This window comes from Plecotus auritus (genome assembly GCF_963455305.1).
Source record: "Plecotus auritus genome assembly, chromosome: 1".
Lineage (NCBI taxonomy): Eukaryota > Metazoa > Chordata > Mammalia > Chiroptera > Vespertilionidae > Plecotus > Plecotus auritus.
In genome coordinates, this window is record NC_137770.1 from 187,959,414 (window position 1) to 187,982,300 (window position 22,887).

The window sequence follows — 22,887 nt, forward strand, 5'->3', positions numbered from 1 at the left end:
CTAAATAGCCAGAACCTGATGTCCTCCGTGGAGGGAAGAAGATAAAATCTGACAGTGAGAATTCCAAAAGGTGAGATTTTTTACTCCCTCATCAAAAATCATTCTGTTATGCTTAGTTTGTGTCCATACCTAGCATTTGGGCTTTTTCTCACCAATGTTGAAGATCTACGGAAACAAAGTTTATTCCAATAGATGTTCATGTCATATAATCTTCAAGGAAATTCATTATACTATTGGGAGATTTTAAAAATTAATAATTTATTTTGCAATAATTTCAAACTTAACCATTGTGGGAACATAACCCTTTTACCCAGATTCCCTACCTGTTAACATATCACCACAATTTGCTAGTCATTTTATAGATTAGATAATTCGTTGTCATTAGCATTGTTCTGAAGCATTTGAGAGTTGTCCGTACCCTGCTCTGTTATTCCTAACTCCTCCAGTTCTGTTTTTCAGAAGTAAGGACCCTCTCCTATGTAACCTCTCAGTCATTGTTTGAGTGGTTGCCAAGCCTCGTAATAGCTGCAATGGTGGGTCCTTAGGGGCCGTTGGCCACCATGCTCTTCACATAGTTGACTGACCATCACATCATGTCTCCTCAGTCTCATCCAACCTGGTATTTTCCTGTCTCTCTCCAGGTGATTTAATTAATCCTCACCTGAAGGTACGTTTATATTGATTTTTAGACAGAGCGGAAGGGAGAGAGAGAGAAACATTGATCCATTGCCTCCTGTATGCACCCAGACCAGGGCTCAGACCTGCAACTTAGGTATGTACCCTGACCAGGAATCGAACCAGAAACCTTTTGGTGAATGGGACTGCGCTCCAACCACCTGAGCCACCAGGCCAAGGCTGATGTTAATCTTGATCACCTGGTCATGTTGGTATCTGCCAGCTTTCACCACAATGTCACCATTTCCCCCTATGTAAGTAATAAATATTTTGAGGGGAGTTACCCTGACATTATTCCAGAACCCTATTTTTCATAAAACCTGAACTCACCAGCTTTAGCCCTTTTGATGTCTTTGGCCTGAATGAGCCTAACTATCACAGTGATAGTTACCAAAGGGTGATTTTCTATTTTCATCTTGCTGTTCTGTATGGATTAGTTTGCATTCTACTAAAAGGGAAACTCATTGTTCTTCAGCTCTTCATTCATTTATTTATTTTAGTATAGACTCATGGATTATTATTATATTCAGTACTATCCAATAATAACATGTTATTATTATTAATCTTGATAATGTAATTGTTTCTGATTTGATCAGTGGGAGACCTTTCAAGGTAGGTTCTGTGTTTTATTTTTTTAATTCATTCTTTTGACACATTCTCTTCTTTGAGTATTTTGTTGGCACAATAAGAAGTTCCAGACTCTCTGTACTTACCCCACCTGGTTCTTTTTTGTGAAGTTTCACATTTACTAACTGAGATGTGGGTATTTGGAGTGTTTGTTGGTATTGGGATGGCATAGTTTCTGGGCCTTCTCAGTGGACACACCTAGGGAACATATGTATGTATACATGGATACACACATCTAAACCTTTTTATATCTGTCTGTGTATATAGATCAAAACCCATGACCTCCAATTCTGATCTAATATCCTAGAGTTATTTCCACATTTCCATGTTTGTAAAGCATCTTATAAAAAAATGAAAAACCTGACTCTCACTATTCTAATATCCTAAATTATTTGTTCAGTTGATTTTTTTTAGAGATATATATAGAGAAAAACAACAATGACACATCAATCTATGAGAGTGATATCAATCAGTTGCCTCCCATATATGTGCTGACTGGGAATCGAACTGGCAACCTTTCGGTGCCCAGGACAATGCTCCAACCAACTGAACCATACTAGCCAGGGCTCAATTTCCTGGTTCCTTAATATAAGCAATCTCTTCACCCTCCAGCTGTCTCCTCTCTTCCTCCCACCTCCCTTTGCAGCCCAGGATCTTGGGTGCTGGCCATGGCTGCTCCTCCACCCAGCCTTCCATCACTTTCACGCTAAGAGGGGAGGTAAAGTCTAATAGAAATGACTGATGCATTATGTGAACATGATATAATAGGTAGGGAATGTACCTAAGTTTTCTTTCCAGTCAGTATGCCTATTTTCTCTAAGTTTTTTTTGTACTTCTTATTGTTTTTTTTAAAACATTGGTTTTCCTATAAGTAATTATTTCTAAAAATGCAAAGACTCATTTACTCAACTGATTTTTTAAATCTTTATTGTTGAAAGTATTGCATATGTCCCCCTACTGATCCTTCTAGATTCACCACCCTATTGTCTGTGTCCATGGCTTATGCATACATGCACACAAGGTCTTTGGTTGATCACTTCCCACCCACCCCTGTCTTCTCTTTTAGATTCCCTATTCTGTTCTATGCTTCTGTGTCTCTGGATCTGTTTTGTTCATCAGTTTATTTTTCATTTATTCAACTGATTTTTTAACATCTGTTAGGAGTCTGATATTGTGCAAGATTCTAGTGACAGAGGTATGTGCTCTGTTCTCTGCAAGTTTATAGTCCAGTGGGGATTCGGGCAACTAAAGCACTTTACTGTGTTGCTCTACTGTGATACAGGGATTAAGAGACATGGAAGCCACCACCCTAAATTGGAGGGCCAGGGCCATGGGGAAAGAGAAAGTAAAGATTGTATGTGAGTGAGTGAGTGTGTGTGTGTGTGTGTGTGTGTGTGTGTGTGTGTGTGTAGGGCAGGGTAGGGAGGGACGATGCTCCAAGCTCTGGGGATGGCATTGACTTCTCACCTATTAAATGAGATTTACCATTATTCACTAAGATGTAATAGATATGATAGGAATCCTGTAGCTAGGTTTTATTTCATGTATTCAGTATTCTATGCATACTATGGGGTGGTGGTGAAAGAAGATGACACAGTTCTTGTTGCAAGGTTTTACAATATAGTGAGGGAGACTTTTAGGCACATAAATGCTATATAAATCAATAAAGAAGGGTGGGGAATAGGCTTTGAAGGAGGATGGGGTGGGGCAATAAGGGAATTGTAGACTATGGACTAGAACAGGTCAGCAAACTTTTTATGACAGTGAATATTTTCGTTGTGATGAGTCACACATGTGTGTTGTAACTACTCAACTCTGTCACTGTAGCAGGAAAGCAGCCATAGACATAAATGGGTGAGTGCAGCTCTATTCCACTAGTACTTTGTTTTTGAAAACAGAAAACATGACCACCTGTAGTTTGCTGATCCCTGGACTAGAATGTAGAATCCAAGAAGGCTGCAACTTTTTTTTTTTTAACGTTTATTGATTTTTAGAGAGAAGTAAGGGAGAGGAAGAGAGAGAAATATTGATGTGAGAGTAAAACATCAATCAGCTGCCTCCCGCATGTCCCCTACAGTGGATAGAGCCTGCATCCTAGCCTGTGCCCTGACTGGAAATCGAACAGGTAACCTTTTGGTGCATGGGATGTGCCCAACCAACTGAGCCACACCAGCCAGGGCTGGCTAGAACTTTTATTCTGAGCTCTGACCCATGTCCTAGAAGACACTGAATAATTGTGTTGAGTGAATGGAGGAAGAATTAGCCACTGCTCCAAACTGGGAGTCTTGCAGTTAGGATTGTCCATTGTTTTTGTAATGCTAGGGTTTAGTGCCAAAGGAAGCCAACTCAGGGTTCTGCAAAATTCTTTGTCTTAGAATGTTCACATTGTCTTTTGAGTTAATCATTTAGGATTGCTTGGTCTTTATTTGAGTAGATATTTTTAAAACCTGGAAAGGTTTTCTGGCTATGAAATCTTAGTAACAAGTTTATCTCTGGTCACTTTAGAAACAGCTTAGGTAGCTATCAATGCAGAAGGTACATGAAGAGCTATAGATAAATGCATCTTGAAAGTTCAACCATTAGCATGTCTTATTACATCAGAGGAGAAAGGCCACGAAAAGAATAAGATATTTTTCTGTCTTAGAGCTTGTGTCTGCTCTACCTAACTCATTGCATTTGTCCAATGTTTGAGTGAGAGGCACCTCAGTTAATGAGCAAAGTAGGAGGTAAATTTCACTCTAGAACCCACCAGGCATTTTACACTCATGACAGTTCCCACACAATAGGCAGGCAGTGCTGAGGTCCTCCTGGACTGGAGCCCTGAGCACAGCTGCACTGTGCCGTCTATCACTCACGACAGCTGTATGTCATAGTATTTGCCCTGTGAAAGTCACTGTCTGGGCATGAAATAGCCTTCCGCTTTGCACCTTCCACTGGAATAGATACTGGATTCTCTGGGGAGTAAATTATGATTTACCTACCAATTCTACAGACATTGGGCGTGGACATGAGGGTTTTCTTTTTTTTAATAAATTTTCATTGATTTCAGAGAGGAAGGGAGAGGGAGAGAGAGAAACATCAATGATGAGAGAGAACCATTGATTGGCTGCCTCCTGCACACCCCCTACTGGGGATTGAGCCCGCAACCCGGGCATGTGCCCTTGACTGGAATTGAACTCGGGACCCTTCAGTCCACAGGCCGATGCTCTATCCAACTGACCCAAACCAGCTAGGGTGACACCAGGGTTTGGAAAGGCCTTCCTCGGACCTCCATTTCATCATGCCTGTGTAACTGTGGTGGACCTACCCTTCCTTCTCCGTACTCCAGTGCATTCTCCTTCCCGTTCTACTGGTGACCTTCAGGGTTAAATTACATATTGGTGTTCTTCTTGAGTCTCAGCACAGTCAACTCTGCATTAGTTTTATAAAAATTTATATTTATTACTGAAAGTATTACAGGTATCTCCTTTTTTTGTCACCCATTGACCCCCTCCCTCCCACTCCCTCTCCCCCCAGGCCTTCACCACACTATGGTCTGTGTCCATGGGCTATGCATATATGCATATAAGTTCTTTGGTTAATCTCTTCCCGTTCCCCCCACCCCCCATCCTCCTTCCCTCTGTGATTCTTCAGTCTGTTCCATGCTTCCATGTCCCTGAATCTATATTGTTCGTCAGTTTGTTTTGTTTATTAGATTCCACATGTAAGTGAGAAGATGTGATACTTGTCTTTCTCTCACTGGCTATTTCACTCAGCATAATACTCTCCAGGCCCCTCCATGCTGTCTCAAAGGGAAGTGGAATTCACCTTTTCAGAGTTTGGAGCCTGCCAATATCTCCTTGTGGATACACTGCTTGTGGAGCTTATTGGATCCTGCTCTGTTGTTCTGTGAAGCTGGCTACTGGATTTATTGATTTTGGGCCTCTTTGGAAGGTCTCTGGTGCCGGCCAATGCTAGACTCTATTTGTGACTGGCCCCAAGTACCCTGTTTGGAGCTATCAGTGATCCACAGCTTGTGGCTCCCTCTGCTGGGGCTGGGTGTGTGTGGCAAGGATTGAGCTGTGCACCAAGGCCTGCTTTTCCTAGCTTAGGGCCTAGAAGTATGGGGCAAAGACTCAAAACACGCAGAGATTCACCTCTGCCTGCAGGCTGATTGTTAGTCTCTAAATCAGTGGTTCTCAACCTTCTTAATGCCTGGACCCTTTAATACAGTTTCTCATGTTGTGGTGACCCCCAACAATAAAATTATTTTCGTTGCTACTTCATAACTGTAATTTTGCTACTGTTATGAATCGTAATGTAAATATCTGTGTTTTCGATGGTCTTAGGCGACCCTGCTAGCGGTTCTCAACCTGTGGGTCGCAACCCCAGCAGGGCATAAACTCCCTTGAGGTGGGATGAAATGGTTTCCAATGGGTGGGGCAATCACTTCCTCCCAGGCAAAAGCTGCAATGATACGAAAGCTCTCCCTGAGAAAGACCGTTTCTGGGATGGGGGAATGACTCAGCCCAGAGATCCTGGCAGCTATCCTCTCAGCTCTCTCCTCAGAGCCACCAACCCCAGACTCCTCACACAGCTCTAGTCCACTCTGCCCTCCCTCTGCTAGAGCCCAAGGTGAGTGGCTGAAAACAAAATTTAGTATATTGGCCCTTTAAGGTGGTGCCTGTGTTTCTAGTCATCTCTCCCTGTCAGACAGAACCCCCAGTGCTTTTCACAGCCAGATGTTATATGGGCACCTTTCCCAGTTTTGTTACTCTGGGCTGGGGAGCCCAGATTGGGGTTTAGACCCCAGACTTCCCAGAGGAAACCCCCCACAACTGAGATATCACGCTCTAGAACTTCAGCTGCTGCCTGTGAGAGCCCAGCCAGCCCTTTTCCCCCTCTGCACTTCCTACCAGTCTCTATGCGTTCTCCTTGGTTATACGGCTTCTATCCAGCTGATCATCAGTTGGTTATTCAAGATGATTTTTCTGTATTTCAGTTGTAATTCCAGCTTGGTCCAGGGAGAATGTCAGTGTAGCTTCCACTTAATCTGCTACCATCTTGGCTTCCTTCCTTTTTTTTTTTTTATACCTTCCTGCTCTCTGAATAGTCTCTACCCAAAAAATCTATGTAATTTGTTTGGAACATGCAGTGTCCACACTATGTCTGTACATCCTTAAAAGTCATCACCAATAGAAAGTGGTGTCTCCTATTTTGAAACAGAATTTTCCATTCTACTTATCGGAAACTTTGAAGAAAGAAAATGATGTATTTGGAGGGCATATGTTTAACTTTTACAATTGAAGTAAGAATTTTGTGAGCATTAAGAACTGGTAAGGTTTTCTTTTTAACATCTGATGTGCTTTTTCTAGCCATTGAATTTCTACTTCCGTTACATTGTTTCTTTATTTGACTAGATTTGAGCAGTGAGAGCATTAATCCTGGTGGTTCTAGAAATCCATGTAGAACTTGAGTAGGTAGCAAATAATTATCACCTAAGACTGCTCAAGACCCCTGATGTACTTTACATTGTGTTAAGAGAAGTAAGCGTAACAGATGTTTTGACAGAATCTTTTACTTCAAGGAAACTTGAAAGTTTGCGTGTCCTTTTCCAAAAAGTGTAAGTAGTTTAGAGAATAAGTAAAGGAATTAAAGGGACCTGAGCCATTTTTCCTACAGATGCTGAGTAGGATGACACCCTTTGTGTACTAGACTTCTGTTAATTAACAGTTTGGTTTCTTTTTCCTTTATAAGTTTGTTTGTGCTTGTTTTCTGTTTGATTTCATCACCTTTCATGGAGTATATTTAATGCAGACTCTAAATTTTTAGAACTAGTTTTAAAGTGAACCAGTAACTCAGTCTGTTTCTGCATTTGCAGTGGGATCATGAGACCTGGCCTCAACGCCATTCTGGGACCCACGGGTGGAGGCAAATCTTCGTGAGTATAACAGAGTACCAGGAAGCTCTCCCTTTGCAGCTTTAATGTGTTTTTAAAGATCACTTTTACGAGGGCAGGTATTAGTCGAATATTTGCTGCATGTCTGGTCTGGGGCACTGTGGCTCACACGCAGTTGTGCCAGCTGTGGTTCTGTCTTGAGGAGCAGGAAGTCTTGGTAGATCAGCTTTACTAACAGGATGTGATAGGCGATAGCATACAGCTGTCATCTATGATGTTAGCTAATGGGGAGGAAAAGGAAGGGGATGACTTGAAAGTGAAGAGATGAAGACAAAGGCATAAGTGAAGACTTACATCTCAGCTAAAGGAGCACATTGCCTGTGTTGGGACCCAAACGTCAGGCAGCTTGGAGGGCTAGAGGAGGTCTGTGCTGGATCAGCCAACAGTGCATTGTTTTCATGTTTTGGGGCTTTATTGTAGCATAGAGTAAAAAAACTGAAGTTGAGAATTTAAAAAATATATAATTATAGTTGAACCCTAGACTTTTTTGATCAGTTAATTTTCTAACTTGAGTGATTTTCCATTCAGAATAGCTGAGAGATATAGCCTGAGTTAAAGAGAAAAACTCACCATATATGGCCTTTTATAGGTTGTTAGATATCTTAGCTGCAAGGAAAGATCCACAGGGATTATCTGGAGATGTTTTGATAAATGGAGCACCTCGACCTGCCAATTTCAAATGCAACTCAGGTTATGTGGTACAAGTAAGTATTTGTGAATTTCCATTTTAGATTTCTTCTGTCTAGACAAGTGCCTTGGCCAAGTCTCCTGGTCCGTGTGCCTCCCACTGGTTACACAATATGAGCATAGAACCAACTTTCTTTATTCCAGCTATGTATAATCTCCCATAAGATATAAAATAATGTTACATGAAAAGGCAAGGAGAATCTAGAATATGACCCCTATAAGTTCAATCATATCAATTCTAGTTGTCATATTCCCAAAAGACTCTATTATTGTTCTTTTTCCCCTGCCTTCCCCTCTCTCCCTGCCCTAGCTTAGAAAGATGTTTTGTCAAAGTCTTGTATAAAGCAGTCTGGAAGTGTCTGCTAGTAGTAATCATAATTACCTGTGTTCTCTTCGGGTGTACAGATAGGGAATGAGAATTCTTCCATCAGGGTTTGCAGCTGTCTGAATATGGAGTTATTGGTATAATTTGTGTAATTACAAGTTTGTCATTGGCTAGAACTTTCCCTCAGGCATGTTGTTCTTGTGGATTAAGTTGTATATACTGAAGACTGAATTTACTAGAAAAGACCTGATTTGTCTTGTTAAAATGCCATTTTGCCTTCAGGATGATGTTGTGATGGGAACTCTGACAGTGAGAGAAAATTTACAGTTCTCAGCAGCTCTTCGCCTTCCATCAACTATGAAGAATCATGAAAAGAATGAACGGATAAACATGGTCATTCAAGAGTTAGGTCTGGCTAAAGTGGCAGATTCCAAGGTAAAGTGGAAACAATTGATGGTGTCATTGCCAGCAAATAGGACTTCCCCTGTGTGGGTAGTGTTACTATTATTCAGAAGTTTTCTGTAATGTGTGTGGCCAAAGTGGCTACTTTCTGTAAGAAAAGTGACTAGTTACATAATATGAAGGTGGAAATTAACCAGGAAAAGAAAATTTAAAAATGACTGAATCCTGGAGGTGAGGTATGGCTGTGTGGGCTGGTATGTAAAAGTGTTTTTGCAAAGACTACATGTCCCTTCCCTTGATGACAGTGCTTGCTCCTCCCCCACACTACTTGTGTAAGTCCTGTCTCATTATCTGTTCACTAACTTTCACCTTTTTGTTTTCTCTCCCCCACCCCCTTTTCCTTTTAGCTACTCTTCCTTGCTTCCTCCAGGAACTTTATTCTGTTGCTTTGAAGGTATATTTCTAGAATTCATAAATGACTAAAATCCCAGGGTTCTTGCTCTGTATGTTTCACTTTGCTGTAATTTGGCTTTTAAAATTATTTTCAGTCAAGTTAGTGTTTATTTCTAATTGGTGTAGCAGCCAACTTGTTTTCCTAAAGCCTTTCGTAGGACACTTTGTCTCCCATCCCTCCCCCCTCTCTTCCTCTCTCTCTCGACCCACAGGTTGAGAACTGCTAGCAGGGTCGCCTAAGACCATCGGAAAACACAGATATTTACATTACGATTCATAACAGTAGCAAAATTACAGTTATGAAGTAGCAACGAAAATAATTTTATGGTTGGGGGTCACCACAACGTGAGGAACGGTATTAAAGGGTCGCGGCATTAGGAAGGTGGAGAACCACTGTGCCAGGGTTTCTTACACACTCTCATGTGCTGGGCTCCCTTGGTTTCATAGGTAACGGCTGTGGAAAAGAGAGACTAAATAGCTCCCTGTGTGGGCTGTGCAGGATCAGGAAAGAGGGACGAGATGAGTGAGGGGATGATTTACAGGTGATGAGTAGACAGGAAGATTGGCTGGAAGACATTTGAGGCTTCAGGTGAACATGAGCATTTCAGGCTGCCGTGGCTCTAGTTCAACCCCCCTGCGCTGTCCCTTCCTTAGAGGTCGTGAAGACGGGGCATTCCGCTGGCTGCTGCTTCATCTGATGCTTTCGGTCTTCTGTGTAAAGTGAACTTTGGAAGACTAAGTCTGAGCTGCTGCCATGTACCACTCATTTTCGTTTTATGGGTGACTGGGTTCACCTTTTTGGGGCTCTGTTGATGTGCTTCTGTCTTTCCACTAAGGAGCTTTCCTGCCATTCCCCTTAGGCCATCAGTACCTGAGTTCCTTGCCTGGATTTCCATAGAAAATAAGGTGAAGGCAGTTGTTCTCTTCCTTAAAATAAATTTATCAGATTGACTGAAATAATACATAAAAAATGTTACAACTTTTATGAAATTGTAAACACAACAGAAATGTAGAGAGAATAGTCTGATTGCCAGAGCTATGACATGATTGTAGTGTAATTAATATACTGGTGTGATTACCAATAACTAGATTTCCCAGTTGTTAACATCTCTTTTCAGGAATGTGTTTAGCTTTTTATTTTTGAAATATTTTAAAGACAATTATAAATATCACATTTCACCCCTGAATCCTTATTATGCTTTATTTATTTATTTATTTATTTATTTATTTATTTATTTATTTATTTATTTGTAATCCTCACCCCAGGACATGCTGAGAGAGAGAGAGAGAGAGAGAGAGAGAGAGAGAGAGAGAGAGAGAGAAAAAGAGAGACATCAATGTGAGAGAAAACATTGATTGGTTGCCTTCAGTACGTGCCCTGACTGGATTCAAACCTGCAATGCTTTGGTGCATAGGACTGTGCTCCAACCCACTGAGCCACTCTGGCCAGGCATCTTTTAAAAAAGGACATTTGCCTATATTACTGCAATACCATTATCAACTAACACAATTAAAATCTTAATATCAACTATGTAGAGCCCATATTTTCCAATTATCTTTAAATGTACTTTATAGCTCAATTTTTAATAGGATATAATCAAGGGCATGAGTAGCATGTGATCATTATCTCTTTGAAGACTCTTACTATAAGAGTTGTTTCCCACCTCCTGCCTCACCCAGCCTTCCTACTCCTCCACCATACACAGTGGCACTGTCTAGTTGAAAAAACTAAGCCAGTCACCTGTAGAATATTCTGCCTTGTGAATTTGTCTGAAAGAATGAGTCAGGATTTTTGTGATGTGTTAAGAGTATAGATAGGATCAATTTGGGAGGCCTTATGGTGATTTTAGAGGTGCTAATGTGGATGGTAGAAAGTGTCCAACCACATTAGCTGCCAAGGCCTAGTTTTTAGTTCACTTGAGGACTTCTTTTGGTGGGGGAGAAAGGGAGGAGTGTAAGGAGACTAATACATTATAGATGCTTTCACCTATTCCTCTCCTATCTTTATTGTCTTTGTGGACTGTGATTTTACTATGTCAGGGCCATGTCTTTAAGTTCTAACTTCTGATCTTAAAACTAAATATTTGACTTGATAAGGAACATATAGAACTGTTGACAGCATTCGAGTGTTATCAGGCTAAGCCACATACCAACTCTAAACTGAGCCTCAGTTTACTTGTGTAATTAAAGAGAAACCTACCTCGTCTCCAAGATACTCATTTACTTGCTGTTCAGAATAAATGAGGACACGAGACCAAGTGCCTCTTATAGGGTTGGCACATGTTAGCAGCTCAACAAACCATAGTGGCTGTGATTGTTTTTGTTAATGATGATAACATTTGTGTGTTAGGTTGGAACTCAGTTTACTCGTGGTGTGTCTGGAGGAGAAAGAAAAAGGACTAGTATTGGAATGGAGCTTATTACTGATCCATCTATCTTGTTCCTGGATGAGCCCACAACTGGCTTAGACTCGAGCACAGCTAATGCTGTCCTTTTGCTACTGAAGAGGTAAGCGCTATGGGAACATTGTTCTTACATTCATCCAACATCTGATGACCTACTATGTACCAGGCATTAATCTTGGTGCAGGGGATTCAGCAATGAGCACAACACACAAACATTTCTCCTTTCTTTGTTGGAGGGGAACAGTCAATTAGCAAATATCAGCGCTTCAAAAAAAATGAAGCAGGGTAAGAATATAGGGAAGGCTGATGTGGTGGTGGTGGGAGGTGCCATATTATATAGCAGGATGGTCAGGGAAGACCTCAGGATGTGTCATGTGAGCTGTGAGTGAGATCTGGATATCTGAGGAAGGGAGTTCTTGTTGGAGGGAACAGCCAGTGGCCCTAAGGTGAGCAGTGGCCTTGACTAGGATGTTTGACTGGGAATGCAGGGGTGAGGTAGTAAGAAGTGAGTGGATTCTGGATTTATTTTCAAGATAGAACCAACAGGATTGGCTCATGAAGTGGACATGGGGTGTGATTATTGAGAATGACATAAGATTTGGGGCATGAACAATGGAAAAATGGAGTAAAAAGAATGGAATTTCCTCTAACCAAGAAAAAAGACTGTGGGAAGATCAGTTAGTAGGAGACATTTTAAAAGTTAAGTTGTTAAAATCTTTTTTTTATATTAGTTTTTTTTATTAAGTTTCAACCTTAGAGAAAAGTTACTAACACTGTGCAAAGAAATTTCATGTTCTTACATGGATTTCCCAACTCCAAACAACAGAGACACTACCCTCCCAGCCAGGAGGTCACATCGATACTGTTCCCACCACCCAATCCATAAACTCTAGACTGCAGGCAGACTTCAGCAGCTGTCCCAGAAGTGTCTCTTTTTCCTTCCTGTCTTAGATTCCTTTGAAGAAATACTCTTTCCTAAGCTCTTTCTCAGTCTTCCTTGCCTCTCATGTCCTTCTCTGTCTTTGAGAATAGAGTACATTTCATAGGACACAGGCATCTTTCCCCATGTTGGAGAGCTCTAACCCAATCTTTCTCAGGCTCCACAGTGCACCTGATCACTTGGGGTCTCGTTAAAATGCAGATTCTGTCTCAGAGGTGGAGCCCACGATTCTCCATTTCTAATTGGAGGTACTGATGCCGATACCATTGGTGCTCAGACCACACTTAGAGGAGTAAGGCTCTCCCTACAGTCCACGTCCCTGCTTCCTTTACTGGCTCCTTATAGCCTCCTGACTGAAGTTTCGGCTTCTGATGAAGGGGATTCATCCTGCACCTCCCCCCCCCCCTTTTTTTAAGAGTACGTTTATTAAAGCTGGGGACAGTGAAACAAGGGAGGGCTTAGGAGAGAAGAAGCAATAGGAGAGCCTAAATGGGGCTTCTTTGGCTTCCTGGTGAAGTTATAGGAAAGAAATGAGCCGAGGTGGGGCTGCTCTTGGCTCACTGAAAAGTCAGAGAAAAAGGGCCTTAGAGACAGGTTCAGGGGTTTGGCTGTCTGCTATTCCTCTGGTTGCAAGTCCCATTGGGGCCCTCAGAGTTTAAAAAAAAAGGTACGTGCCAGAAAGGAGGGCATAGGTGTGCTTCAAGAAGGGCACATGCTCAGCGCTTATTTTTTGATGTAGTCTTTGTTGTTAGCTTCTCTTCACCCCTCGGTTCAACTTTGTAATGACACCGAATCACTTGTAGTTTTCTTTTTTTTTTTAAAGTTTTCTTAATAGACGTTGTCATTGCACACTTTGTTGTCCATGTTCCTTCAGCTTGACTATACTTTCTCTTTCATTGTGGCTTATTCCTGTTGGCCCCCTTGACAGTATCTCACATCATCTTCAGACTGGGTTATAGTCTCCCATTTTGCTTCCCAGGAACCCTTAGCTACTTTTATTCCACGTTGTATTGAAATGATTGATTTACTGACCTGATCCTTTTTGAGACAGAACAAACTTGTACACACTGCTAGCATATAGTAGGTTCTTAGAAAATGCTTCAGTTGAAATGATCCTATATAATAAAAGGGTAATTTGCAAATTTACCCTAATGGCAGAATGACCAGAACAACTGCTCGACCAGTTACTATGAGGCACACTGACCACCTCTCGGTCCCTTCCCCGAGCCGGCAGGCTCCCATCACCCGGTGGTGAATGGGGAACTGGGGGTGGGTAGTGGCGGGAGGGTGGGCAGGGCTAGGCTAAGGCCCCCACCCCGCTGGTCGCCCCACACACAGAGTGTGACCCATGGTGGGGGTGCGGCCAGCGAGTGGGCAGGAACAGCCGACCTCTCGGTTCCTCCTCCCTGCCAGTAGGCTCCAATCGCCCGATGGCAAACAGGGAACTGGGGGTGGGTGGCTGCCGGCAGCCAGGGAAGATGGCCCTGATAGCAGGCCAGGCCTAGGGACTATACCCATGCATGAATTTCGTGCACCAGGCCTCTAGTTCTACTAATAAAATACTTTTACTTATGATAGTTTTTGAATAGTACTTTTGGCCTTTGTTTCTTTGACACATAAGTAATAAATCCTGTGTAAAGGTTGTTTAGCAATGTTTTGGCCACGGGCCAACAAATCCCAGCCCTGCCCCTTATCAACTGTGACACCTGGGGCCAGTTGCTTAACCCTTTAGACTTTATCTGTAAAATGAAGGTTATAAGACTCTTGGTACTATCAGTACTGCCTTATTGTCTCATAACAAGATTGTGAAAGTTCAGATGAGGTTACCTATAAATATTTAAAAAGGTATAGTAAGTGTTCAGTAATGTTAATTTTACTATTAGGACAGAAGAATGAACACCAACTTCTATAGAAACAAGAGACTTCAGTGATCAATGAGAATGCGGCATACAACTATTGTTTTAATATTTAGCCCATAATAAGCTGTCACACTGGAACGTACTTATAAGTTACATGAATGCTTGTTAAAAATATGGATTCCCTAGACCAAATAGGCCTGGGAAGACTGATGTTCTAGTGGATTCTAGACCATTCATGGGACACACTTTAAGAAACTTTAGTCTTGAGTGAAGGTGGGGCTTCGGTTGTGGACTCTGAGTGGACCCTGCCCGGATGGCCGCAGTAGTTGTAGGAGGAGACCCCGAGCCCTGAGCATTTCTTCCCCAAACAGACTGAGGAACTAGGCCACACCAGGGCCCTACAGAAGGCACTGGAGTTTGGAGCAGTGAGGAGTTTGAGGAAAAGCCAGAAGAGACCAGGACAGGCCCCGCTGGCTACTCCTACCAGCCCCTAAACCAAGATCCTAAACCAGAGGAGGTGGAGCTGGCACCAGCGGGGGATGGAGAAGATGTAGTTGCTGATATTCAGGATCAGATACAGGCCCTGGGGCTTTATTTGCCAGATCCATCATTAGAAAGCAAGGGAGATGAGGGAGCTACAGCACCGAGCGACCACAGATCTATTCCCATGAACCCAGAACATGTAGAGCTGGTGAAATGGAGGCTGGCTGGATTAACCCTGCCTGCACCAGGAGCAACTGCCTGGGATGGGGAGATACAGGCGCCCAGCAAAAGACATGGAACAGAAGACCCTCTAAGCCCTGCAGCATCCCCTTCCTGGAAGTGACCACCTTGGACACTGCCTAGACCAGCCGTGGGCAAACTACGGCCCGCGGGCCAGATCCGGCCCGTTCGGCTGTTCTATCCGGCCCACGGAGCAGAAAGAGCTGAGGGTTCTCTTGCTCTCCCCTCCGCTCCTTTACTTTGAATTTATATTAGTTCACACAAACACTCCATCCATGCTTTTGTTCCAGCCCTCCGGTCCAGTTTAAGAACCCATTGTGGCCCTCGAGTCAAAAAGTTTGCCCACCCCTGGACCCTGAAGTCCAGACGGGAACCAGCACAGGACTGAACACATCCCTGGTTCCATCCTCCCCATCTGCCTCTCCACATCAAGGCAAATCAGACTTGTCAGAGACCCACTTTACTCCGTTCTGTACATATGGGGACATCAGTGCAAGCCCAACCCACTGCATCACTCTGGAGAATAAAGCCCCCTGGGTACATAGCCAAAAAAAAAAAAAAAAAAAAAAGAAACTTCAGTCTTTCATAACAGGGTTGAATATAGATCCCTTACCTATCAGAGAGATAATATGAGATATGATGTTAGTATGAGAAAATCAAGTTGAACCAGGAAGAAATTAGCTGAAGGTAGGAATAAACTTTTTTTTGCTAACATGTGCAAGATTCAGATGTTGAATGACTCATTATTTCTCACTTTTACCTTAGGATGTCTAAACAGGGACGAACCATCATCTTCTCCATTCATCAGCCTCGTTATTCCATCTTCAAGTTGTTTGATAGCCTCACCTTATTGGCCTCAGGAAAACTGATGTTCCATGGGCCTGCTCAGGAGGCCTTGGGATACTTTGAATCAGCTGGTATGGTCACCTTTTCATGATTAAAGAATCCTGAAAGAGAGTGGAGGAGGTGGTCGGAGTGCTGCTTGATCTTTGAGTAGAGATAACATGGGTTCCACCACTCCAGACCATCTTTGGTCAGTTTGGTGCTGGAATTTGTCTTCATTTTGCACTACTGGCTTGTCATTTAGGTCTTTTTTTGTCCTGTTTGAATATGCATGCATACTTTGTAGGACTACTTCTACTGGCCTATTCTGTTCTGCTTCCCAGCTCTAGTGCCCCTTTCCTAAGTGTTCAATATATTAGCCTCATAATCAGTTATTAGTCTAACTGAACATTTTCAGAAAGGCCTAATACCGCCCTTTCCCCCTAAATCATTTGTCTTCTTAACCATATATATAATAGATCAAGTTGTATCATTTTCCCCCCTGCATGGGATGTTGGTCTGCTTTTATGAGGATTTATGGAGATGCTGCTTAATTTTGTAGTACCATTTGATATTGAAGATTTAGTCCTTGAGTGGATATGAGTGATTTACCAGTCAATAGAATGACTGCTTCTGAGTCTTACTTTAATGGACCAATATTTCTGACAGTTCTGGGTTGCCTGGTTCTATTTCATATGACAAGGTATATTATTATTTTATTTTTAAAATATATTTTTATTGATTTCAGAGAGGAAAAGAAGGGGGAGAATATAAAAACATCAATGATGAGAGAGGATCATTGATCGGCTGCCCCACAACTTGGGGTCGAGCCCGCAACCCAGGCATATGCCCTGACCAGGAATCAAACCATGACCTCCTGGTTCATATGTCGATACTCAACCACTGAGCAATGCTGGCCAGGCTATAATTATTATTATTATTATTTTTTGTGGCTCATGCAGTCTGCTTCATTTTAGAAATATTTGATATTATTACATATGATGCTCTATGACCCTAACTATAGTTTTAAATATTCCCTAGCTATCTTTTAAAAATTGTTTTTGTATAATCTCTGTTACTTAAAATCAAGGATACTTGGGTTGGGAATTGTAGGGGAGCTGAATCTGAGAGAAGACTATAGGCCAAGTGGAGTTCAGAGGAACAGGCACAAGAAGTGAAGGTAAAGCGTTCAGGTGTGCCATGCTGGGCAGGTCCTCTTGAGAGTGCTGCTCTGGTGATTTGTTCTCTTTGCTGGAACTATAGCAGCAGAGGGGCAATAATTTGCACCTGAGTTCAGTAGGTGGAGAAGCAATCATTGCTAAAGTGGGTACTGGCATGGAGGTAGTCACTAGCTGATCCCAGAGAGCAGAACACACTCTTGGCTTCTCCCAAACACGATCCTGCCGTGCCTTAGTTGCCTTTGCATGTTACCTTGTTTTAAGGAGCATTAGTCCAAGTTGCAGCTTTTTTTTTTTTCTTTTCAACACATATATTGTTTTTCTTGTTTGCCTGGATTGCCTTCTTCTGTAGGTCACCACTGTGAGCCCTATAATAACCCTGCAGACTTCTTCCTGGATGTCATTAATGGAGACTCCTCTGCTGTGGTATTAAACAGAGTGGTTGAAGATGATGAAGGTATGTGAATCTGTCAAGAGTCACAGATTATTGCCTAATTGAACTGCCTGAAGTTCAGCAGTATGGCTGCTCATTGAAATGTAGTTTTGTGAATTAAAATAACTAATGCTGCCTTCTGATACCAGTTGTCTTAATCCATTTGAGCTGTTGTAACAAGAGTACCACAGGCCAGCTGGCTTAAACAACAGTCATTTATTTCTCACAGTTCAGGTGCTAGGAAGGAGATTGTTGTCTGTTGGGGCCCCAAGTCCTCTTTAATAGCTGGACTACCATCTCCTTGCAGCCCACGTGGTGGAAGTGGGGAGGGGACTCTTTTAAAAGGGCACTAATCTCATTCATGAGGGCTCCACCCTCATGACCTAATCACTCCTCAAGTCCCCACCTTCAAATAATATCACATTTGGGATAGAGTTTCAGCATATAAATTTTGGGGGAACACATGCATTCAGTCTTTTTTTTTTTTAAATATACTTTGTTGATATTTCACAGAGAGGAAGGGAGAGGGATAGAGAGCTAGAAACATCGATGAGAGAGAATCGATCAGCTGCCTCCTGCACACCTCCCACTGAGGATGTGCCCGCAACCAAGGTACATGCCCTTGACCGGAATCGAACCCGGGACCCTTCAGTCCGCAGGCCGACGCTCTATCCACTGAGCCAAACCGGTTTCGGCTGCGTTCAGTCTTTAGCATCAGTCAACACAGATTTTGTTGTCCCTGAATGCTGTGATATGATAGTGTCAGTTCTAAGGGGAGTGTTCATAAAAAATAAGCTCATTTTTTATACAGTGTTTTGAAAGAAGAAACTTAGCTGCTTATGCATTTGCACATAGTAGAAAGCAGGGACCAGGCTCTATATTAAGAAATATAGCTCTCTGTGGTAAGATTTTTATTTTAAAAGAACCAGAGTACAAATATTATAGTTATCAGTGGGTTTGCTGTATCTATGTTTATGAAAGTAGTCCAGCAATTAACTGTTTTTCTAATGTATAAAGCAATGACAGTTCTAATAATTTTTATATTTAAACTTATAATTAAGATGTTAGGGAAAAATCCCAGAAACAGATTCTAGAAAATGGGCTAAATCAGGTATTTTGTTAATGTTTCCCTCTGTCCATTTTTATTCCAAGTCAAGGAGACTGAAGAGCCTTCCAAGAGAGATAAGCCACTCATAGAAAAACTAGCTGAGTTTTATGTCAACTCCGCCTTCTTCAGAGAAACGAAAGTTGAGTTAGATCAACTCTCAGGGCATCAGAAACAGAAGAAGAGCACAGCCTTCAAGGAGATCACCTATGCCACCTCCTTCTGTCATCAACTCAGATGGGTTTCCAAGCGTTCCTTCAAGAACTTACTGGGTAATCCCCAGGCCTCCATAGCTCAGGTAACCTCACAGATATTCTGATTATGCTGTGAAATACTCATGTGGGACATTAGGTTCTGATATAGTCTATTTCAGATTATACTTATCTTCTGCCCCACACTTCCACCTTGCTCCATTTGGGATATGGAAATAGTCAATAGAATAAATAAAGCACAGTTAAGTTTTTAACTGTGGATAACTTTTGTTTGTTGGTTGGTTTGTTTTTTTGACTACCTAATTCAGATATATTGTTGATTTAGACAAATTATAAGAGGTCATCTTTGTAAAACCCGCCCGCCCCCCCCCCCCCCAAAAAAAATGGTGAAGTAAAGAAATCATTTAGCCGCATTTGTGGTTTCCTGGTAGCTGCACACATTCATTTCCTGATTTATTCAATAAGGTCTTACCAATCATGTGCAGCATTTGGGAGCTTGTACACAGTAGCAAAATGGGTAAAAATAAAATCCCTGCTCTTCTGGAGCATACTTTCTTTTGAGGAGAGACAGCTGTTAAACTCATACAGAAATAAAATATATAGCCTGGTAGAAGGAAGAGTGGGCCATGGAGGAAGTCTAAGCAGGTAAGTGGAGAAAGGAAGAGAGAGAGAAGGAAAGGAGAGAGGGGTTGGTTTGCATTTTAAATCAGGCGATCCGGGAAGCCTTCACCTGGATGTCAGTGAATGCACCTGAGTGTGGGAGGGACTGCCGCTGTCTGAGGGAAGGAACTGTGTGCAAACGCTGTTCAATATATATATATATATATTAATCTTCACCTGAGGTCGAGAAAGAGAGATAGAGAGAAAGAGAGAGAGAGAGAGAGAGAGAGAGAGAGAGAGAGAGAGAGAGAGGTGAGAGAGAAACATTGATAGGTTGCCTTCCGGATGTGTCAACCAGGAATGGAAACGGCCACCTGAGTATATGTCCTAACTGGGAATCGAACCACCAACCCTTCACTTCACAGGACAACACTTCAACCAACTGAGCCACACTGGCCAAGGCCAAATGCTGTTCCTTATCACTAACCTGCATTTAGGGATTCTATTCTAGACACCTAAATTGTTTTGCAATGAATACAAAGGTAGTCAAGCAAACTTGACTTCCGCTAAATAAGGCTATTCATTGTCAGATTAAATTTTTCTTTATTAAGGTGAAATAATGTTCTTTTCGTCTTTGGGCTGGTGCTGTTGATAGTTGTTGATTATTATTCCTTTATGGTTTTTGTTATTCTTAAGCCCACTGTCATATAAAACCCTAGTATTTCTAGTTTTTCTCTAAGAAAATGATTTTAGACAACTCTTTTTGTTAATTTTATTATCCATTATAGAATTTCTGTTCACTGCCTATAGATGACACATAGGTGGCTGTTATGAACCATTATTGACTATTTACCACATGCACCATAATTTTTCTACTGTTGCCCTTTAAGTATTAATACCGAGAGCCTCGATCCCTCTTTGAGATGTACTGCTAATTGTTCCAGACATTTTTGTTATTTGGCACTTCTGTCAGAATATGAGCACTTTTGTGTACTATCAACCAAGGGTAAATATTTATTCTTTTAGAGTGGATGTGAGGTCATTTGGAAACAAGTCTGGTGAATCAGGTCAACCTGATTACTCAATGGTCAACAGTGAGACGCTGTAATGGAGTTCATTCTTTAGTGTGATTTACGCATCGTATTTTTTTTTTTTTTTTTACTTGGAAAATAACTTCAATTGCTCTTGCCTCTAAAAGTGTTTTCAGGTGTCTTGTCCAAGTCATATATATGGCAGCTCTGGGCAGGGCGTGATTGGAGTGTGGAGCTATTTCTACTACACCACGATTCCGCATCTTCTGGTGCTAGACTCCCTTCAGCTGCAAACCCCAGGCCTAGTACCTCCAGGTCGAATGCTCAGCCTATTTGCCTCCTCAGTCAACTCAGTTCCACAAAAGGAATTCCAGCAATGTTCACAGCCCTGGCTATCTCATAGAATAAGGATAGAACCTTGCATCTCTGTGCATCTGACTCGGGGGGAGGTACAGCTCTTGTTCAGATTTGTGAATACTGGAATATTAGCTTAGGGCAGGAGTAGGCAAACCTTTTTATAAGGACCAAATAGTGAATGTTTTAGGCTTTGCAGGCCATGTGGTCTTTGTGTCATGAAGTCAACTGCCATTTTAGGGAGAAAGCAGCCATAATAATTTTTAAACAAATGAGAATGGCTGTGCTCCAATTAAACTATTTGTAGATATTGAGATTTGAATTTTCTAGAAATTTTATGTGTCAAAAATATTTTTCTCTCTTTCTTCAACAATTAAAAAAAATAAAGGTAAAGCCCTAGCTGGTTTGGCTCAGCGGATAGAGCATCTGCCTGCTGACTAAAGGGTCCCAGGTTCCATTCCGGTCAAGGGCACATGCCCAGGTTGCGGGCTCAATCCCCAGTGAGGGGCGTGCAGGAGGAACCTAATCAATGATTCTCTCTCATCATTGATGTCTCCATTTATCTCTCCCCTCTCCCTTCCTCTCTGAAATCAACCTATCATAATAAAAGCATAATATGCTAATTAGAACAACCTTCCCGACAAAGCTGGGGCTGCGAGGGCCAAGGCAGCCACTGGCTGCCAGGGCTGAGCCCCTTGCATGAATTTCATGCAAATCTGCGTGTTTCATAGTGCAACATGTTTACTTTGTTTTCTTTTTCTTAACACATGAATCAATCATGTAGATGCTTTAAAATTATATTAAATATAAAAGATAGAAAACATCCTAATGATAATATTGATAATCTGTTAGTATAAAATATCAAGTTTGAATGCAAAAGAAACAAAGCATGTGGAGTGGCCAGTTTAAAAGTCAGAATATTCTTAAAGTAGCGTTGTGTGAAACTACAGACTTGTATACATGCTCATGCATATGTGTTGATGATGTCATCATCACCTGTTTTGGAAGCTTGATCTGTCAACACGAAGTACAGTATTTTCTTAGGGTAATTAAAATATGCCAGGGTAAAATATTTTTGTCAAATTTCTTATTAGCAATGGGATTTTTAAAGGCCATCTCTAACCAAATTCTTTCTAGATTGTGGTCTTCACAAATCAGCCTTCACAGATCCTGGTCCTGTTCTCCAACTTGGTTTGCTCCATACCTAGAATGTGCTTGACAAGTTACTTCAAGTCGGATAGCATTGCACAGATGTAGGACTGATATATATATATATATATATATATATATATATATAAACTTTGAAGGTTCTAAGATACCTACTGGGATTTTTCTTTTGATGACTGTTTTTTATCTTTTACACTGAGTGGCCAGATTATTATGATCTCTGAACGCATAATAATCTGGCCACTCAGTGTGTGTGTGTATGTGTGTGTGTGTGTGTGTGTGTATTATATATATTTTAGAGGCCCGGTGCATGAATTTGTGCATAGGTGGGGTCTGGCTAGCCTGGCCAGGGGAGGGGACATGGGTGGTTGGCTGGCCTGCCTGCTGGTCAAACTCCTGGTTGAGGGGACAATTTGCATATTAGCCTTTTATTATATAGGATATACACTGAGTGGCCAGATTATTATGCGTTCAGAGATCATAATAATCTGGCCACTCAGTGTATATTTAATATAAGTTTAAAGCACAATAAGTAGAATATCCTCAAATAAATTATATCATAAAAAACCCTTTACCCTTTGCTTATAGAAGTATCCTTATGAGACATTTTTTCAGTCTTAAGAACAGCAGTGATGTTATCCAGTCGTCTTAGGACTCATCAAATGGACTAAGTGAAGGTAGTAAGAGTGGGAAAGAATCGGCAGCTTAGTTCTATACTGCGAGCCTTGGGCCCTAAGGGCTGTGGTGGCCGGAGAAGCAGTGACAGGAGCATGGGTGATGGAAGCACTTGGTGCCCTCAGAGAAAGCTGGCTGAGTGCCTTGTTGACAGTGACAACGCATTTTTCCATGCAGGATGGAGACTCCCCTGGGTAGGAAAGGCGGTGCCCCGCTTACCCCTGCTTCCTAATTGAGCAAAGTTCCATTGTTAGAAATGTTGCTGTGTGTGCTTTA

At 41.8% G+C, this 22,887-nt stretch overlaps 1 protein-coding gene across 4 annotated transcripts in view; it reads left to right on the plus strand.

Annotated features, from left to right (window-relative positions):
- LOC308238808 (broad substrate specificity ATP-binding cassette transporter ABCG2) overlaps positions 1 to 22,887 on the plus strand; it is a 52,199-nt gene that overhangs the window by 17,722 nt on the left and 11,590 nt on the right. For 3 of the 4 annotated variants that reach the window (XM_080651158.1, XM_080651160.1, XM_080651159.1), the window contains exons 3-9: positions 7,163 to 7,222; positions 7,830 to 7,944; positions 8,535 to 8,687; positions 11,458 to 11,615; positions 15,800 to 15,951; positions 17,387 to 17,491; positions 18,620 to 18,870. In XM_080651158.1, coding sequence (XP_080507284.1) covers positions 7,163 to 7,222; positions 7,830 to 7,944; positions 8,535 to 8,687; positions 11,458 to 11,615; positions 15,800 to 15,951; positions 17,387 to 17,491; positions 18,620 to 18,870 — 994 coding nt within the window. The remainder of the gene's footprint in view (positions 1 to 7,162; positions 7,223 to 7,829; positions 7,945 to 8,534; positions 8,688 to 11,457; positions 11,616 to 15,799; positions 15,952 to 17,386; positions 17,492 to 18,619; positions 18,871 to 22,887) is intronic. The other variant, XM_080651161.1, reaches the window with a different exon arrangement.